Below are 20,006 nucleotides of genomic sequence, written 5' to 3' on the forward strand. Positions count from 1 at the left end.
TAAAGTTTTATTCCAGATAAAATTATTGAGATGTAACATGTAGTCTCCTAGTTTTACAGGTGAGAAAACAGTTTATGAGGTAGAAGATTCACTTAATATCACCCAATTAGGTAGAGGGAAGGAAGGAGTGAATATCACATAAGTGTTTTTTACAAATCATGAACAGATTCAGGTTGTCAGATTCCTTACTAGATTAGGGTTTGTTTTTTTTTCTGTACTCCCTTCCAAGCACTGTCAGTTACCAGTGTCACCAGTATTCCTACTAGTTTTCCTCCTATTCGTATTCATGATTCTTATATACCAACAGTTGCAGAGCTCAAGACATTTCCTCTAGTGAGCTTGATTACCTTTAGCTTCCATAGAATATCCTTTATATATTGCATTTTATAGGATAATGTGGTAGATTACTTAGCAGAGGTTCCTAAAACGATCGCCTCTTTATTCAGATGGTGCCATCTGATTCTATTGTGTCCATTAATATAAGTGCTGGTGCTGATTACATTCTGATAACAGCAGTTTCTACTTGGGAATCTGCAAAGGGAAGAGAGCAAAAATGATAACCATATGCCCAAGATTTCCCCATGGCTAAGTGTTTGGAAGTTGAGGCAGTTAGTGGAAATTCATGTTCTAGTTGCTGACATAAAGTGATAAAGAAGCCCTCTGAACTCCTTTCATATATATGTACTTATATATGTATTTTATATATGTATTTAGATATGTGCTTTCCGTATATGTATTTATAAATGTATTTTTCATATATGTACTTATATGTGCTTATAAATGTATTTTCATATATGTACCTGTAAATGTATTTTAAGTAAGAAATGTACAGGCAAGAAAGTCATAGGAAGTGGTGAAAATCTTCAGGGAAGTCAAGAGAAAAAATGTTTGAGAGCATAAGTATAGGTTTGCTTTTATACATAAGTATAAAAGTCTTCTATCTAAATTTTTAGTCAAAACTTTGATAATTTGCCCTTTTTTATTTATAACAGTTTTCCATTTTGTTATCAGCATTAGAAGACAAGTAAATGTTGATACTATTTAATTTTAAGTATAAAAGGCCAGCTAATTTTAGTTTGACAATTCATATTTCCTCTCCTTCCATGTAGAAATTCCCCCAGCAGTTGGGATTTTTCTGAAGAAATTAGTAAATATCTCTTATCTTCTAATCTCTTTTCTGCATTCCTGTCTCTCTCCCAAACAATGTCTCTTAAAGGCCACTTGTCCACTGACATGGGCAGTGCTGATAATTGGTTCATTCATTGATAGTGGCCTCCAGATAAGGACCAGAAGAGAGAAGCTTATTAATGGAAAGGTTTTCTGAGAACATTGTATCATTTTCTGGTTTAAATACGTTATTTTTTGGTAGTGATACATAGACAATATATATAGTATGTATGAAAAAAGTTATTTTATCTTGCATCTGTTCTATAAGTGTCTAATTCCTGTGCCCTCAGTTTATCATAATTATGCTCTAGGAGAAAGACTGCATATAAATCATTTTGCTTTATCTCTTTTTGTTTCTGTGTTACTATAGTAACAGTTTCTTTTTTTTAAGTTTTTTTTTTTTTTTAATTTATTTATGAGAGGAAGAAAGAGCACAGGTGGGGGAGGGTCACAGAGAGGGGTACAGAGGATCGGAAGCAGGCTCCATGTAGGCAGCAGAGAGCCCGACATGGCGCTTAACTCACAAACCATGAGATCATGACCTGAGCCAAAGGCAGACGCTTAACCAACTGAGCAATCCAGGCGCCCCAATATGATAGCACTTTCATCCTGGATTTTAATGTATTATCCCCTTATTTCATCTTTTCAGTGTATCTTTATATGATCTTAAAAGAATTAATGCCTCATAATTTCTTAGAGTTTTATAATTTTAAACTTGTTTTCACATATATTATTATCTAATGCTATCCTTTTAAACAACCCTATAACGTTATCTGAGTTATGCAGATTTGAGAACATGATCAGAGAAGTTGAGTATTTTCCTAAAGCCCTAATAATTAAGTGTAATTAAGAATAATTTACCTGCTGTGTTTCTCTGCAGTTTTTACTTAGTTTTTTTATTTCTCATGCTTTATTTTTCCAGATACTAACTCAAGAGTTGTAAAAACAGGATTTTAAAATTTTTATCAAAATTGGATTTTTCTTTTAAAATATCAAGCTTTTAAAGACTTCTTTTGATAGTGAGGAGCTACCTAATATATACAGCATTTTAAAGACCTTTATGCCATAAGTATACCCAAATGTAAGCTTTTTGTGGGGTGGGAAGGGAGATTATATTCTACAGTAATGGAAGGTATTTTTACAAGACTTAATTTTTTTTAATTTTAATTTTATAATTTTGCCTGTGTGAGTTAGGCTCTCTCTGTTATCACTGGCTACATTTTTAAAACTATGTCATATTTCATGTTTAATCAAAATTAGTCTTTATTGTGTAATCCTGCTTAAATGAATTTATCTTGTCATTTGATACCTTTTTCAGTACTTATAGATTGAAGATTTTTAGTAGATTTCTTAAAATGATATCAGAGAAATGTAAATATATTTTTACAACTAAACTTTAGAGTTTAGATGAATTCTTTACTAATAGGAAATAAAATTTTGGTAAATGTGTAATGTAGAAAATGCAACAAATCAAGGCACCTGGGTGGCTCAATTTGGCTCAGGTCATGATCTCGTGGTTTGAGTCCAGCATCGGGCTCTGTGCTGACAGCTCAGAGCCTGGAGCCCACTCCAGATTCTGTGTCTCCCTCTCTTTCTCTGCTCCTCCCCTACTCACACACGCTTCTCTCTCTCTCTCTTTCTCTTTCTCTCTCTCTCTCTCTCTCTCAAAAAAAGAAACATTAAAAAACTTTAAAAAATGCAACAAACCATATAGAAAATTTGAAAGTCTTTCTACATAAAAGTGGGAGACATGTTCTTAAATAGAGAGTTTGGTCTGGTTTCTTTAACTTATTTGTAAAGACATTTCCTCTCATTTTAACTCATAAATTATGTGACTTTAAATATAAAGATTTTAAATATACAGACTTTAAATATAAAGATTTTTCTTTTGCTTCCTTAAAGTTTTAAAATAATTATTTTACTAGAATGTACCCAAATATTGTCCCTTTTGAAATATTAACTAAGATGTTTTTCTAATTGGAATTTTCTCTTTATGCAATCTTACAATGATTTGTAGACAGTTTTTGTTTTGTTTTGATAGCTGTCATTATAAAGATTTAAATGAATAACAAAACTGCTTCTGCTGTTAATGGGCACAAGGATATTTTTCCCCTGAGTTTATCTGAGCTTATTCTTATTTTCTGTAAAGACAATAGAGCAGTAGAGACTGAGATTCTGTTCCCACTTTCCCTTCATTACCTGCGTGAGCTTGAGCAAATACCATATACTCACAGTCTAGGTTTCCTCATCTGTACAGTCGGAGCCATAAAGCTCTTCCTGACTACTTCACTGATTGTTGTGAAAATGAAGAGAGATCACACTTGCAGAATTCAGTTAGAATGAGTGAGGAAAGAATGAAGAGTCCTGAAAATTAGACTTAGACAGTGGCTCTAGTGTGACTCTGGTAATTTACAGATGTATTACAAACTGATTTATTAAGTAGTAGTTTTTTTTTAAGATTGTTTTCTTGATTGAGTCTTACTTTTTCATACGTCATCATTATGCTGTCTTCAGTTGCTTCTTGGTTACTTTGAGTGATTCTGCTTATGTGTGCTACTGTTAGTTAGCACCCCATTAATGAAGCATAGATCCAGGTCATGTTTATAACTTTACAATTGGATAGCTTCATAACTGTCCTATATATTATTTAATGAGCATGGTTAAGTTGAGGGGTGTGCTTTTCTGAAATTAGAAACTTTTCTCTGTTTATAGCCTGCATTTTACTCCAGTTTTTATTCTCTATCAGCTGCTGTTTGCAAAGTAGACTCATTTATCAAGGGAGAAAGTGAAAAGAAAGGTTAGTAAGGTGATCCAATTTCTTATTCTTGTAAAGGAAAATTCCTCAGTTACTAAAATAACCCCATTGCATTTAACTGCTGCTAAAATTTAATTGCAATTCAAAAAAATTTTTAAGGTGCAGTATTTCATTCATGAGAAGGATTGATAAATACTTAAAACGATACTTAAAAAGAAGCCACTGTGTTATTTTCACCCAACATGATCTTGAAAACAATTTGCTTAACAAGCATAGCATGTGTAACATTGTAGAACTATGTAGAACAAAGAAACTGTGATATAGCAAAATGGATTAACGTGTCTGTATTTCATATCTAAAGGGCACCTTCAAAATTTGAGCCACTTTGTTTCAGAGCCACTTATTCTTCAGGACTTTAATTCTTACATTTAATACTCAAGGTTGAAAGTGGGGGAGTGGGGGAAGATTTATTAAAGCTAAATCTGTCTCCTGGACTGAGTGGGGAAAGGCTAGATTGCCTCTTAAATTCCTGCTGGGAAGACTTTGCAACAAGAAAAGGCAGATATACAAGTGTTTTTGAACCCTGTAAATTTTAAATACATATATTGCTGTATCTTGATAAAGTCGCATTTCATGTACTTTTATGACATACTTCATAGACCGTATTTTTTATTTTATAAACAGATAATGAAAACCAGCTCAGATATTAGGTAGCTTAATACTTCATTTTATAGTGCCAGAAAATGTAATTCCTATCCAAGTAGATGGCAACATCATAATGTTGTTACAGAATTGAAGGTTGTACGTTTGTTTTTTAATGGAAGAGTTTATGTAATTTTAGAACTTATTATCTACCAATCTGGTTTTGTTGTAGCTGTGAGACCCCTGATATGAAAGAAATTTCAGTTGCCTTTCAGAATGATATATTTTCTAGTTGAAAAAAAAGTTGAATTTTCTTCTGAGAAAGGATCATATATTGGCCAACATATAAAGTAGAATGTATTCTAAATAATGAACTTTTTTTGACATTCTAGAAACTTATCCCATTCAGTTATTATTATAAGGACAAATGTAGTCAACTGGAGAAAACCTTACTATGTTTGGTCAACAACTCTTTGAAATTTTCTTTTCCACAGTGAATAAAAATAGATTGACATATGTTCATCTGAACTAATTTTGAAACCAAGTCATACCTGTGGCTGGCTGAACTTTAAGCAGTTTAGAAATATATATATATTTTGTTACTGTAGCAAGACTTTAATTTTTATGGAGGTATCTAAAAAAAAACCTCGAAGGGTTAAATGTGGAATTACCACATGCCCCAGTAATTTCACTTATAGCTCTATCCCCAAGAAAATGAAAACATATGTTCACTCATAAATTTGTACACATATATTCATAGAAGTATTATTTGCTAAACAGCAGAAAGCAAAAGCAAATGTCTATCAGCTGATGAATAGATTGGCAAATGTGGTATGCCATGCAATAGAATATTATTCAGCAATAAAAAGGACTGAAGTAGTAAGTACTTAACGCAGCACATGGATGAAACTTGAAAACATACAGTGTGAAAGAAGTCAGTCACAAATGATTTTTTGTGTGAGTCCATTAATATGAAATGTTCGGTACAGGCAAATCTGTAGTAACAGAATTAGTGATTGCCGTGGGCTGGAAGGCTGGGAGGAGGGATGAGAAAAGTAAGGTCATTTCAGGATGATGAAAATATTCTAAAATTGATGATGGTGAAGGTTGTAACATTCTGTGAATGCTAAAAACAGTTGAATTTTACACTTTAAATGACTGTATGGTGAGTCATATCTCAGTAAAGCTGTTACCAAAAGTAAGGGGTGGTGTATCAGCTGCTTTTCTCTCACAATGGGTTTCTCATACATCTCTGTTAAGTCGTATGCTGTTGTATTACTACATACATAACAAACTACATATGTAACAAATGTTTTCTAACTTTTGTGTATAATTATACAGAGTCAACCGGAGGTGTTTTATAGTTTGTTGACTTTTTACCATTACCAATCCTCTTTGTTTCCTACCTAGGGCCAGACAGCATTTGATGTAGCAGATGAAGATATTTTAGGATATTTGGAAGAGTTGCAAAAGAAACAAAATCTGGTATGTTTGATGAAGATCTAAATATTATCTCTATTAGTGAATTCTTCTAATTAGAATTCTTCTAAAGCCTTAACTTTCAGACAGTTAAAGTATTTTTGTGATGTTTTACGCTTTTGGTTTAAGTTAGTCCTGTCAATCAAACTAAATGACAGTGAAAAAGAGTAAAGGAATAGTGGTAGTGTTCAGTCTTTTGTATTGCTTATTCCCATTTCTCTTATCTCCCTTTCACAAAATGAATACTTCTGTAATGTATCTACTCAAGAATAACATGTTTTTGTAATTTCGTAACAAAGTTTGCTTGGAAGAAAATCTCAGATTTCTAAAATAGCAGGCCCTAGATATTGAAGAAGTTATGTAAGTAGGAAACATTTTTAAGTAAAATATCATCAGGCATATTAAGTGGCTGATGGAGCCTGACTTTTTCAGTGATCTAACAGTTGGAGAGATCTAGAAAATTCAACTTTGTTCTTCACTTAGCTTTTTAACTATCTAGTCCTTTTTATTCTTTATCCGAGCTGCCTTCCCTCCCCTCCTTTTTTTTCAGTTAAAACTTAAATCTTTTATTTGTTTTGGGTTTGTTTCATGTTTGGAAAACTACTTTATTTTAAATTCTGTATTTTACTCATTAATACTGTTTTAATACTATTCTTATTTTCCTTTGCATAACTTTTATAAAGCTCCATAGTGAAAAACGGGAGAAGAAATCTCCATTAATTGAATCAACAGCCAATATGGACAATAATCAGTCACAGAAGACCTTTAAAAAGTAAGTAAAATATTAAAGTCACTTTTGTTAATGTCATGAATGAATTGGCATCATGGCCATGAACGTGATTATTAGACTTTGTGGATCTGAGAAAAATTAACGTATTTGGCCTTTTGTGTTTATACTCATTTGAAAGCTATTTTCTTTGCACAGCAAAGAGACATTGATTATTGAGCCAGAGAAAAATGCATCCCGTATTGAATCTTTGGAACAAGAAAAAGTTGATGATGAAGAAGAAGGAAAGAAAGATGAGTCTAGCTGCTCTAGTGAAGAAGATGAGGAAGACGACTCAGAATCAGAAGCTGAAACAGGTAAAATTTGAAGCATAACTGGATTTTCTATGAATTTTGATGCACTGTAAAGTAAGGTAAGATCAGGCTTTAATTTTGTAGCTTTTCTGATTGACTTGCTACTTGTTCAGATACCTGAGAAGCCAGTAAATTACCTTTCAGGGAGTGTTAAAAACTTGAGTATGGTTGTGAATTTATTGTCTAATGACCTGGAGGCTCTTACTCGCCTCTATGTTTTGTTTTGTTTTGTTTTGTTTTGGTTTGGTTTGGGTTTTTTGCTGACCTGTATTTTTAGATTTGAAGAAGGTGAAGATTTCCTTAGGATGGTGCAGGTAGGGTGTAAATGGGTTCCCAACAATTAACTAATGCTCCTGATACTTTTCTGAGGCCCAAAAGTCCAGAAAGCTGGTCCTGATATCTTCCCAAATATTCCCTAAACAAGAGTAAAGTTTTAGAAAGTTGAGGCTGAATCAAGATAGTTTCCTTTGGGATGTGGGGAAATTTGCTTTGTTTAGAGAAATTTTAAAGATACAGGAAAGTATACCTTCATATTCCAACTACCAAGAATGAACAGCTGTTGACTGTTACATTTGCTTCAAATTTTTCTTTTAATAAAATTTAAAAAGTTACAGTTGTCTTTAACCAGGAGCCCTAATCTACTTCCCTTTCCTTTCTTTCCAAAGTCAGTCACTATCTTGAGTATTTTCATTTTATCTTCCAGTCTATTTTTACACACTGACACATTCAGAAGTAATTACCAGATGCTTTTACAATAATAAATAACTTACTCTGCATAATAAATAATAACTTACTCTGCATCAGCTAATCACTCAAATCTTCTGAGCACCATGAAATTCCAGTATTGCCGTATTTGAGTTGTATAACCTGCCGTTTTAACCTGTAAATTTATCACACACAAAATATTCCATTTCCATTAAGATGTTTTGATCAAAGAAAAAATTATCAGGCGCCTGGGTGGCTTAGTCGGTTAAGCGTCCAACTTCGGCTCAGGTCATCATCTTGAAGTTGGTGAGTTCGAGCCCCGCGTCAGGCTCTGTGCTTGCAGCTCAGAGCCTGGAACCTGCTTCAGAGTCTGTGTCTCCCCCCTCTCTGCCCCTCCCATGCTCATGCTCTGTCTCTGTCTCTCAATAATAAATAAATGTTTAAAAAAAAAACAAAACAGGAAGAATTATCACTATCAGGACCTAATGGTCATCATCGGTAAATACAAATTAAAGCCCTAAAATTTCTTGGGTTCCCTATATTTCCTCTAGACAAAACAACAGTTTTAGATCATTTTATTTTTACTCACTGAGCAAAATATTTCCTCTGAGAAAATGTGGGAAGCTAAAGTTTACTAAATAAACACATGTCAAAGAAGATACTGATTACCTTTTCTCATTAAAAGCAAAATGTTGCAGGGCACCTGGGTGACTCAGTCGGTTAAGCCGCTGACTTTGGCTCAGGTCATGATCTCCCAGTCTGTGGGTTCGAGCCCTGCATCCAGCTCTGTGCTGACAGCTCAAAGCCTGGAGCCTGCTTCAGATTCTGTGCCTCCCTCTCTCTCTGCACCTCCTCTGCTTGTGCTCTGTCTTTCTGTCTCTCCGTCTCTCTGTCTCTGTCTCTCTCTCTCTCTCTCTCTGAAAAAAATAAACACTAAAAAAATTAAAAAACAAAAAACCAAAATGTTGCTAAGCAGATAAAGGCCAGCTTTGTCACCAGGTAGTGTGTTTGTCTTATTTATTTAGTTATTTTAAAAAAAAAATTTTTTTTTAACATTTTTATTTATTTTTGAGACAGAGACAGAGCATGAGCGGGGGAGGGGCAGAGAGAGAGGGAGACACAGAATGGGAAGCGGGCTCCAGGCTCTGAGCCATCAGCCCCAGAGCCCGACACAGGGCTCGAACTCACAGACCGTGAGAGTGTGACCTGAGCTGAAGTCGGACGCTTAACCGACTGAGCCACCCAGGAGCCCCTATTTAGTTATTTTTAATGTTTGTTTATTTTTGAGAGAGAGAGAGAGACACACACACACGAAATGCAATCAGGGGAGGGGCAGAGAGAAAGGGAAATAACAGAATCTGAAGCAGGTTCCAAGTTGTCAGCACAGATCCTGACGTGGGGCACAAACCGAGAAATCATGACCTGAGCTGAAGTCAGACACTTAACCAACTGAGCCATACAGGTACTCCATTTGTTTGTTTTAAATTCCTTTTTTTTTTTTTTTTTTGAAACTTACTAATCCTACAGGAAAATTATTTTTTGGTAATACACAAAGAGTTTTTTAGTTATATAAATGGCTAGATTCTATTCCCCAGGTATATAATTTTTAAATTTATTGCTGTCATATTGCTGGTCAGGTGAGTCAGCATATCTTTTGCCTTGGTGACAGTCTGGGTAAAATTGGAAACTAAAGCAACAGGTAATCACTGAGTATTATAATTCATTTTTATAACCTGCTAATTAAAATGTTTGTAATTATAAAAGCAAATTATATGAGAATGGGCATGCACAGTGTTTAAGAACACAGGCTGATTCATGAGTGTAATTGTATTTGTGGTTAACTTATTTGATCTTAGATTTCTCCATAAAAATAGGATAATAATACTTTATATGGATACTCTATAAGAGTGCTCCATAATAAATGCTAGCTTTGCATAATAATTTTATAAAATTCAACTCTACTAGTTTAAATATGATCAATATAAATGCTTAATACCATTTCAGTTAAATTTGTTCTGTTTCCCTTATTTTATGAAAACTAGGAAATGAAATGACATCATTGATATTTAAATTCACTCAGATATTTCACAAGTTTTAAAATTATTTTTATACAGTTAATCTACCCCCTTTGAGATCTGCTTTGGCCCCCAGTGTAGTAAAATTCATCATTACAAAACTAAGTATATGTACATATGCACAAGAAAACTAGAACTAGCACGCAGATCTTTTAAGTAATGTGTGAGGTCTATTACTACTTACATAGTAGAATTCAAGAATCCAAGCATCTCACAGGAATTTCTGCGGTTTTGTTATCTAATACATTCTTAATTGGCCCCTTCTATACAATTTACTGTTCCGTGTTGGACATTGGGGAACTATTTAAAACAAACAAGACTTCAGATTTAGGCCAGTCTTGCCATTAACAAGCAAGTCTGACCTCTTTTGGTTGAAATTTTCTTTCTTGTAAAATAAGAATTAGACCAGATGATCCGGATAGTTCTTTAAACTGTACTATTTTGTAACTATAAATAGAACTAATTGCCATCAAATTGCATTGTATTCTACATTTGGAGTTTAAGCATACCAATCACTCTCTGCTCAGTTTCTCACTGAACTAACTTTAAATATCCCTCTGAAGTATTGTACTATCATAATTTTGTTCTTCCTGTTGCTAGTGGTTGGTTGTGCCAGGAAAATTTGACTCTATCTCAAGAATTAATCCTTGTAAATGCTGTATGGTTTGCTCTGTCTCACTTTTTTAACATCAACAAGGTTTTATCATACTTTATTTGGCAAGCTTCAGAAAGCAGTCATTTCCCTGTAGAGCTATAGCTTGATTTGACAATTTCTAAACTATTTCTTTTTCTACTTTTTTGTAAGGTTATTTCCTTGGGAAACTATTTGATGTAAAATAACTATTGTGCTGAATTTTCTTTCATAAATTATTTACTGAGTTTGTTTTTTATGAGTGTTTTTTTCCTCATAAATCAGCTGAAATTAGGAACTCAACCAAAAGTTTAATTTCCTTCCAAATGATTTATAAATTTTAGAGGTAGTTGAGGGAATGAGGAGGGAAGCATATTTTTGCTTTCAGGTTGGTTGGTTTGTTTTCCTCTAGAACTTGACACTTTTAGTCTTCAATGAAATCAAATTATAGAAGGACTTTAACAATATTAATAATGTTAAGTCGGATGGTGGGCACTTGAGGTTTGTTTCATTATTCTTAAACGAAGCCTAAATGTTTACATACATGTATATCCATTTTAACTTTCATGTGTAGATTTAACTAATCAGAAAGCAAATTTTTTTTTTTTTAATTTTTTTTTAATGTTTTTTATTTATTTTTGGGACAGAGAGAGAGACAGAGCATGAACGGGGGAGGGGCAGAGAGAGAGGGAGACACAGAATCTGAAACAGGCTCCGGGCTCTGAGCTGTCAGCCCAGAGCCTGACGCGGGGCTCGAACTCACGGACCGCGAGATCGTGACCTGGCTGAAGTCGGACGCTTAACCGACTGCGCCACCCAGGCGCCCCAGAAAGCAAATTTTTAAACCAAAAGAAAAAAGGAGAAAAAAAAATCAATGAATTTTTATCTTGTTTATTATTTATTCTTCCTACTAGACGGTAAGCTCTATGCAGTTAAGATACTTGGTTTTTTCATCAACTGATATATCCCCAGTGCGTAGGACAGTAACTTAAGGACCCAGTACCTAGCACTTGAAATATGGAAACATTTAATAAATATTTGTTGAGTTACTCTCCGGTTAGGTGGACTGTTTTCCAGGATGATGGTCTAATAGATTATGCATGATTTGTACTTAACTATGCCGAATAGGCTTGGCTTCTGTTGAATAAAGAGGTATTGTTTAGCATTGAGAATAAAGTTTATGAGACTGAGTTTAGCTCATTCACTTTATTCGAAAAGCTAAGACTTTAGTGATTTTTAAATGTGTCACTTTAGTCTTGTCCTTTGGTATAGTTTGAGATATGATGCTTTTCACCTTATTAACCTCTTGTGGATATTTTCCTAGTCACAAATAGAATTGAATGAATCAGTGCAAATCAGAACTATTTAGTGAAAGTTTATACTTGCCCTAAAGATAAGAATATTTTAATACTGTCTACTTATAAAGTGTAACAGCATAAAATAATGATAAGGTAGAAAATAATTTTGGAAAAGTGACCTAAAGGAGGAAGAGAGGTATAATGAAAATGAGTATCTCTTAGGGTTTTAAAGTATGTACTATACTTCTTCCCAAAAGTGTAGAATACCACCTGTCCTCCCCCATTTTGAAACTAAAGAAATACTTTAAAACTAGATAAATGATTTTTGACCATTTGAAAAATAAACCTTTCTGCCCCATTTATAAATTACTGTTAATTTATAGATTTAAATTTATAGGTAAATTTTTCAAATACAGTTGGAATTTTTTCTAGCATCAGATTGATTTTCATTAAATTTTCAAAAATCTTTTTCTAAGTAATTCATTGTTAATTAGAAATTGTCTCAATACATTGTGAAAAGAGATTTAAATCTTAATTCAGCTGATATTCTCATTTAAGTGTAGACTTTTTAGTGGTGAGCAGGCATGCTCCTTATGACACGCATACTATTTGACAGGAAAATAAGCTGATTATTGACAAAAAGCAGTTTTTAAATTTCTTGGAATAAAGAGGAACTATGAGTTTTAAATAAGCAAGGTAAATTGTAGATGTATTAGAAAAATTGCATAGCTCTTGTAATCTTTTTACTTACACTTAATATTTTATGTACTTAATCTTTATACTTACACTGTATTCATGCATTCAACTTAAAATTTTTTTTGTATTTTTATAGTGTTAAAAGTACAAAAGTTAGATTCCGTTTTTGCTTTTTATTCTTAGAAGCTTTGTTGTTTGTCATCATGTTCTGTTATGTATTTCAGCATACATATTGAGGCATTTCTAGGAACTCCTTGAAAAAATTCACTTGTTAAAAGGGATAAAAATGGTAAAAGACTTGAATTAACAAAACCTTAAGCAAAAATGAATATAAAATACTGTTTATCTAGACATTGAAGTAGTCCATACCAACTCTTGACTCCATGTTTTTTTGTGTTTTTGTGATAGATAAGACAAAACCTATGGCTTCTGTAACTAATGCCAATACATCTAGTACACAAGCAGCTCCTGTAGCTGTTACAACACCTGTGTCATCTGGTCAGGCCACACCTACGTCACCTATTAAAAAGGTAAGCCAAATTTTTGTCTGCTAAAAATACATCTATTCTGTTTAAATACTAAAGCATTAAGACAATTCTTAAATTTGTATACTTTATTCCAAAAGTAAAGTTTAGAACAAGAATGTATTTTTCCTTTTTAATTTGACTAAGATTTTCTTTGAACCATATTACATTCTTTTTTTTAATATAATTTTTAAAGTATTAGTTTGCATATAAAAACTAATGGCTTTGTATTTTTTATTTGTACTGAATTTTTGAGAAACATGGGTTTTGTATCCTTTATCCCTGTTGATAAGTAGAGGTACATTTTGTTAATTTCACATGTGTGTGAGTTAAGCACAAAAAGTACTACCACAAGTCAAGGACAGAGCTAGAATCTAGATTTTCCTTTTTGTTTTGTTTTTATTTAAATTCAAGTTAGTTAACATTCAGTACAGTATTGGTTTCAGGAATAGAACCCAGTGATTCATCACTTCCGTATAACACCCCGTGTGCATACCAGCAAGTGCCCTCCTTAATGCCCATCATCGATTTAGCGCGCCCCCCCCCCCCCCCGCACCTACCTCCCCTCCAACAACCCTGAGTTTGTTCTTTGTAGTTAAGAGTTTCTTATGGTTTGCCTCCCTCTGTTTTTATCTTATTTTTCCTTCCCTTCCCCTTGTTCATCTGTTGTGTTTCTTTTTTTTTTTTTTATGTTTATTCCTTTTCGAGAGAGCACAGCAGGGGAGGGACAGAGAGAGAGAGAGAGAGACATAGAATCTGAAGCAGGCTCCAGACTCTGAGCTATCAGCACAGAGCCCAATGTGGGGCTCAAACTCTCGAACCTCGAGATCATGCCCTGGGCCAAGTCAGATGCTCAACCAACTGAGCCACCCAGGTGCCCCTCATCTGTTGTGTTTCTTACATGGAATCTAGATTTTCTAACTCTACAAAGCACTAGATTTGCAAGTATGGTATGCCATTAAGAGCATGATCTCTGATGTCAGACAAAGCAGAGATCCACACCTGAACCCCTCTACCCCTTTAATTGTAAGGACCTTAAGCAAGTTACTGTCTCCTTATCTGTCAGGAGAAAGAAAGACAAAACAAAAACAAAAGAGTAAGTTAGCATTGTAAGTGTTGGTTGAGAGAGAGCCTGGCTAGTGACAAAGTACTCCCACAATGTTAGTTTCATTTCTTCCTCTTCTCCTTTATTCTGTTCTCCACGTGGGCTCTGTCCTTTTGCTTCCTTTTCTCCACCAAACAGTGCTTTCCAACTAGTTTGTTGATATTTTTAAAGATTTTGCTTTTCCCTGCTACTCCAGAACCTGTACTTCATTTGACCCAAATTAAAGATTACAGGTTTTGTTTTATTTTGTGGGGTTTTTTTTTGTTTCTGGTTTTTTTTACCACTGCTCTCTCTTTTTAAAGCTTCTCCCCACCAACCCTTACTTGTCTTTAATGAGCGTATTCATTTCCCTCTCTGTTTACATATACACGCACACACATATGCACACACATACACACACTTTTTTGTGGAAACATTTAAGAATTGAGTGCAATCAATATAACACTTTACCCCTAAATACTTGAATATGTATCTCCTAAATACAAAAGCATTATCCTTCATTCCCATACTAAAATGATCCTATTTAAGATATTTAACTTTGATATAATACTCTGATCTGTGATCGTTATATACAAACCATAGTGAAGATTTTTTCACTTGTCCTCCTACTAATGTTTTTCTGTTTGTTTTTTCTTCAAATCAAGGGTCCACTGAGGGATTGTACATTGTGTTTAACTGTCATGTCTGTGCCTTTGGACTTCTTATTTTGTTGCTTATCTGACATTATTTGGTTTGTGTGGGTTTGATTTTTAAATTCCCATAGTGTTTCTGTTATGTTGTCAGTATTGCTAATTTTGGATTTGGCTTCAAGTGATCAAAATGTGAACCCTTTAGAATAATAAACTAGAGAAAATCCATACCACTAGTAATGATCCTCTTCTAAAACTCTTCCTAAGGAAATTGGTATTGTGGGTTCATAGTAGTAGAAATGCATGGATTTCATTGGTACAGTTTGAATATCAGGAAACTATATGAGTGATTTATCTTACCTTCTGTATTCCAGAGCTGAGGGCTTCTTGAAGTTAGGTAGAACTCATGTTCATAAGATCATAATTACATATGCTTAAAAATGAAATTTTTCAGGGGCAATCTCTCTGTAGAATTTTCAACATGATTATCATGGTATAACTGGAGTCAACATAGGCTGCTTTAACTAAACTTTATTTAATTCTAGAGTCCTTCTATACTTCTTCAGTGATTACCAAACTTTAGCTTTTTTGATTTATTATCTGTTAAAACTATAGGATTATCAGAAGTTCACAAGAAGCTCCATCCCTCTGAAATATCTGGCCAAGAAAAACTGGCTCTCATTCTTTTCAGTATTTAGCTAAGCAGTCTCTTTCCTGCTATAGTCAAACAATTACAGTGGACTTCTTTCAATCAACTATATTTTTCTCAAGCATAGCCCCAAATTTAATAACTTAATTGCTCTTAATATCTGTTAGATTAACCTCTTTGCTATAAAAATCCTTGTTCAGAATTACTTCTGATTCTGTAATTAAATTGATCTAATAACAAGTGTTTTCTATGATTTGTATATTTAGAAACTCCACTTTATTCTCAATTTCAAGCATCATAACTTACTTGGAAGATTATATTGTTTCAGTCTTAAGATCTTAAGGGTTTTGTAGCCAAATTTTATTCAAATCAACAAAGTTGTGGTATATAGAAAATGTGAAGTATTATTTTAATGGATGGAGCAATCTTACTTATTTTGTATGACTTTTTAAAGCCTTTTATTTTGTTCAGTGATACTTTGTAATGTTAATTTAGCATTTTAATGTTTCTAAGTTAGTTTCAGGAATTTTCCTGTAACTTAGAGACCTAACAGATGAATTGCCTTAGATGAATTGTTAATCTGTAAATGCATCTTAAAAGATTTTGCAGTTAAGAATTCTATTTTTAGATTCTCACTCACTACTCTGCTTTCGATATTTGCACAGAGGTATGCTAAGTTTTGTTTTCTCCACCATTGCATAAACTATATATAAATACATACTCATACACTCATGGTAAGGAATAGATCACAAAACAGAAGCTCTAAAGCAGTATTAAATATCACTTACATTTTCTAACAACTCAGGGTGGCAGTTACAGAGAAACATAGATATATTCGCTCTAAATGATTTTCCCTTAAGTTCTTAACTCTTCAGCTAAAATTAAAGAATATTTCTGTAGCAGTAAGATCAGGCTTATGATTTGTGGAGATGTTTTCTATAATACCATCAGTTTGGTTTTATGATTTAAAATTTTAACAGTAGGGGTGCCTGGCTGGCTCAGTTGGGAGAGCATGTGACTCAATCTTGGGTTCATGAATTCAAACCCCACGATAGGTGTAGAGATTATTTTTAAAAATAAGTAATCTTTAAAAAATTGTTTAGTATTTTTATTTTTATTTATTTATTTATTTATTTATTTAATTTTTTTAATGTTTATTTATTTTTGAGACAGAGAGAGACAGAGCATGAATGGGGGAGGGGCAGAGAGAGAGGGAGACACAGAATTGGAAGCAGGCTCCAGGCTCTGAGCCATCAGCCCAGAGCCCGACGCCGGGCTCAAACTCACGGACCGCGAGATCGTGATCTGAGCTGAAGTTGGACCCTTAACCGACTGAGCCACCCAGGCGCCCCAATATTTTTATTTTTGAGAGAGAGTGCAAGTGGGGGAGGGATATAGAAGGAAGGGAACAGGATCCAAAGCAGGCTCAGCACTGACAGCAGTGAGCCCAGTATGGGCCCAAACCTATGAACTGTGAGATCCTGACCTGAGCCAAAGTCAGATGCTCAACCAACTGAGCCACTCAAGCATCTCTAATCTTTAAAATTGTAACAGTAAGTTTATATACCCCTCTTTTGTCAAAATAAATATTTTTGGTTGGGGCTCCTTTGTGTGTCTTGGTCAGTTAAGCATCCAACTGTTAATTTCGGCTCAGGTCGTGATCTCATGGTTCATGAGTTTGAGCCCTGTATCGGGCTCCGTGCTGAGTATGGAGCCTGCTTGAGATTTTCTCTCTCTCTGTCTCTCTCCCCCGCCCTCCTTCTCCCTGTTTGCTTTCTCTCTCAAAATAAATAAAATAAAAAACTTAAAAAAATAAATATTGTTTGGGATCTCGGAAAAAGATTGCCTACTTTGCTGTATGCACATAAATTCTGATAGGGTAAACTGTATTTACTTTACTAGATGGAAAAAGTTCAGAATTTTCTTGGAATTAAATGCTTTGGTTAATTGAATCCAATTAAGTATAATAATAATTTAATAAAAAACTACTTTGTACTGTGGTATATTGCAGTATGCCAGTAGAAGTGTACAAATACAGAATGATGGTTTAAAAATGAAAGAGATCCTATTTGATTTGAGGTAATAAAATTAGAACATTTGAGATCTTGAATGAGTAAAGTAGTATTTCAACTAGCAGGAGAGTTTGTACAATTTGCTGAAAGGAAAAAAAGAGAAACAATGTGAACAAAGTAGGGACAATGTAGAATCTTCTGCAGGAAAATAAATTGTTTAGTTTGATATCTAGAGTACATATACAAAGTAAAACAGGAATAGTAAAGCCAAATTGTGGAATGTCTTCATTTCTCTGGTAACATTTTTAGTTTGATGGATAGTAGAGAATCAGAAGATGTTTAAACAAGGCCGTGAAAGAATTATTCTTTATAGAATATAATTTTGGTAGCAATGTACAGGTGTATTTGAAGGTGAGAGACTAATTGAAAGAAGATGTATTAGAAAATCATTGAAGTTGCCCAAGATGATAAAAAAACATAGAGAAGTGGCAGTTCTTAGAAGGAGAAGAGTTTCTCTTCAGAAGGAGAGGAGTTTCAGAGACTTGGCAGCTAATTTATAAATGAAGGACGATGACAGAGAAGAAGTCTAACATGGCTATGAAGTTTCAAACATAGGGAATTGAAGAAATTTATTGGTGCTACTAACAGAAATAGGGAACTGAGGGAGAGCCAGTTTGGAAATAAAGGTGTTTGATTTTAAGTATGTTGAGTTTCAGGTTCCAGTTGTAGTTCTAGATGGTCCATTCTCCAGGTAATTAGAAATTTAGGACTGGGAATTTAGGAATCAGACTCAACTAGAAATAATAAATTTGAAAATAAGCTGAGCACAGTTCATATTGAGCTTGAGGAAGTAGAAAAGACCCTGTTCCCAGCCTTCAGAAGAAAGTAGAAAGAGAAGATGAGAGATCGGAGAACAGGCTCTTGAAATGCTTGTGTTGCAGGACTGTGCTGACAAAAGCAACAAGGCCAAGAAGGAGGGTAGGCAAAAGAGTAAGAAAGTCAAAACAGTGTCCCGTTACAAAAGCCAAAAGAAAAGTTTCAGGGAATAGGTATAGTTGAATATTTCAGAGATACTCATTTACAGACCAAGTAAAATTGAAAGGTACTTTTAAACACATAAACCAATAAATCCAAATTCACACTAGGCAGAATGGGGGTAGATCAGTCATTACAGTGCAAGAAATGTCCATTTTAAATTGCTAATACTGCTTCATTTTTCTCAACTCTAAAATAGCAGTATTAATAGTATTTCAGTGGGTGGTTGTAAGGATTAAACGAGATAACTCCTGTGAAGCACTTAGTTTAGGGACTGGCGGGAGCAAACATCTGTTAAATGTTAGCTTCTCTTGTAACATTCAGTAAATGTTAAGTTATCTATTTTATCATGGAGGAGTAACTTTGTTTCCAGTTTTGGGGAGGTTCCAAGGCAGGGATTAGCAAACCATAGTCGAGTGAAACTGGCCTATTACTTGTTTTTGTACAAGTTAGAATGGTTTTAATATTTTTTTAATTTATTTTGAGAGACGGAGTGCAAGCAGGGGAGGGGCAGAGGGGGAGGGAGAGAGAGAATCCCAAGCAGGATCCGCGCTGTCAGTGCAGAGTTCGATGCGGGGCTCAAACTCAGGAACTGTGAGATCTTGCCCTGAGCCAAAATCAAGAGTCGGCTACTTAACTAACTGAGCCACCCAGGCACCCCTGGTTTTAATATATATTTAAAAAAATTTTCCAAATGTTTTTACTTATTTTTTTTAAATTTTTTTTAACGTTTATTTATTTTTGAGACAGAGAGAGACAGAATATGAATGGGGGAGGGACAGAGAGAGAGGGAGACACAGAATGGGAAGCAGGCTCCAGGCTCTACGCAGGGCTCGAACTCACGGACTGCAAGATCGTGACCTGAGCTTAAGTCAGACATTTAACCGACTGAGCCACCCAGGCGCCCCCGTTTTTACTTTTTTTTTGAGAGAGAGTGACAGAGACAGACAGAGCAAGTGGGGGAGGGGCAGAGAGAGCGAGGGAGACACAGAATCCGAAGCAGGCTCCAGGCTCTAGGCTCTGAGCTGTCAGCACAGAGCCTAACGCGGGGCTTGAACTCACAAGCTGTGAGATCATGACCTGATCCAAAGTCAGATGCTTAACCGACTGAGCCACCCAGGCACCCCAAGGTTTTAATATTTTTAAATGGTTGGAGGGGAAAAATCAAAAGAATATTTTGTAACCCAAACTTAAATTTCAGTATATCTAAATAAGTTTTATTAGAAACACAGCCACATTTATTCTCTTCTGTATTACCTGTGGTTACTTTTGTACAACACTGTGGATGAATAGTTACAACAGTGACTCTGTGGTCTGCAAAGCCTAAAATTCACAGTCTGGTCCTTTACAGAAAAGCTGGCCAATCTCTATTCTTAGATGGTCCCTATGAGTTTAGACACAGAAATCAAAAACTTGTCATCTCAGTGTCTGTATTGTTGTATAAAATGTTACAGAGGTTCTTGGACTTTCTCAGTCAGTGGAATCCTTAATGTTTTGTTAATTTTTTTCACAGTGCCACTTGGC

At 34.5% G+C, this 20,006-nt stretch overlaps 1 protein-coding gene across 8 annotated transcripts in view; it reads left to right on the forward strand.

The window, feature by feature from the left end:
- Nucleotides 1-20,006, forward strand: part of PPP1R12A (protein phosphatase 1 regulatory subunit 12A) — a 161,343-nt gene that overhangs the window by 91,822 nt on the left and 49,515 nt on the right. For all 8 annotated transcript variants that reach the window (XR_009265504.1, XM_058741927.1, XM_058741926.1 and 5 more), the window contains exons 6-9: nucleotides 5,975-6,049; nucleotides 6,727-6,815; nucleotides 6,969-7,126; nucleotides 12,937-13,058. Coding sequence is in view for 7 of the 8 variants with exons in the window: in XM_058741927.1 (XP_058597910.1) it covers nucleotides 5,975-6,049; nucleotides 6,727-6,815; nucleotides 6,969-7,126; nucleotides 12,937-13,058 (444 nt within the window). In the remaining variant the exon portion in view is untranslated. The remainder of the gene's footprint in view (nucleotides 1-5,974; nucleotides 6,050-6,726; nucleotides 6,816-6,968; nucleotides 7,127-12,936; nucleotides 13,059-20,006) is intronic.

This window comes from Neofelis nebulosa, chromosome 8, assembly GCF_028018385.1.
Source record: "Neofelis nebulosa isolate mNeoNeb1 chromosome 8, mNeoNeb1.pri, whole genome shotgun sequence".
NCBI lineage: Eukaryota > Metazoa > Chordata > Mammalia > Carnivora > Felidae > Neofelis > Neofelis nebulosa.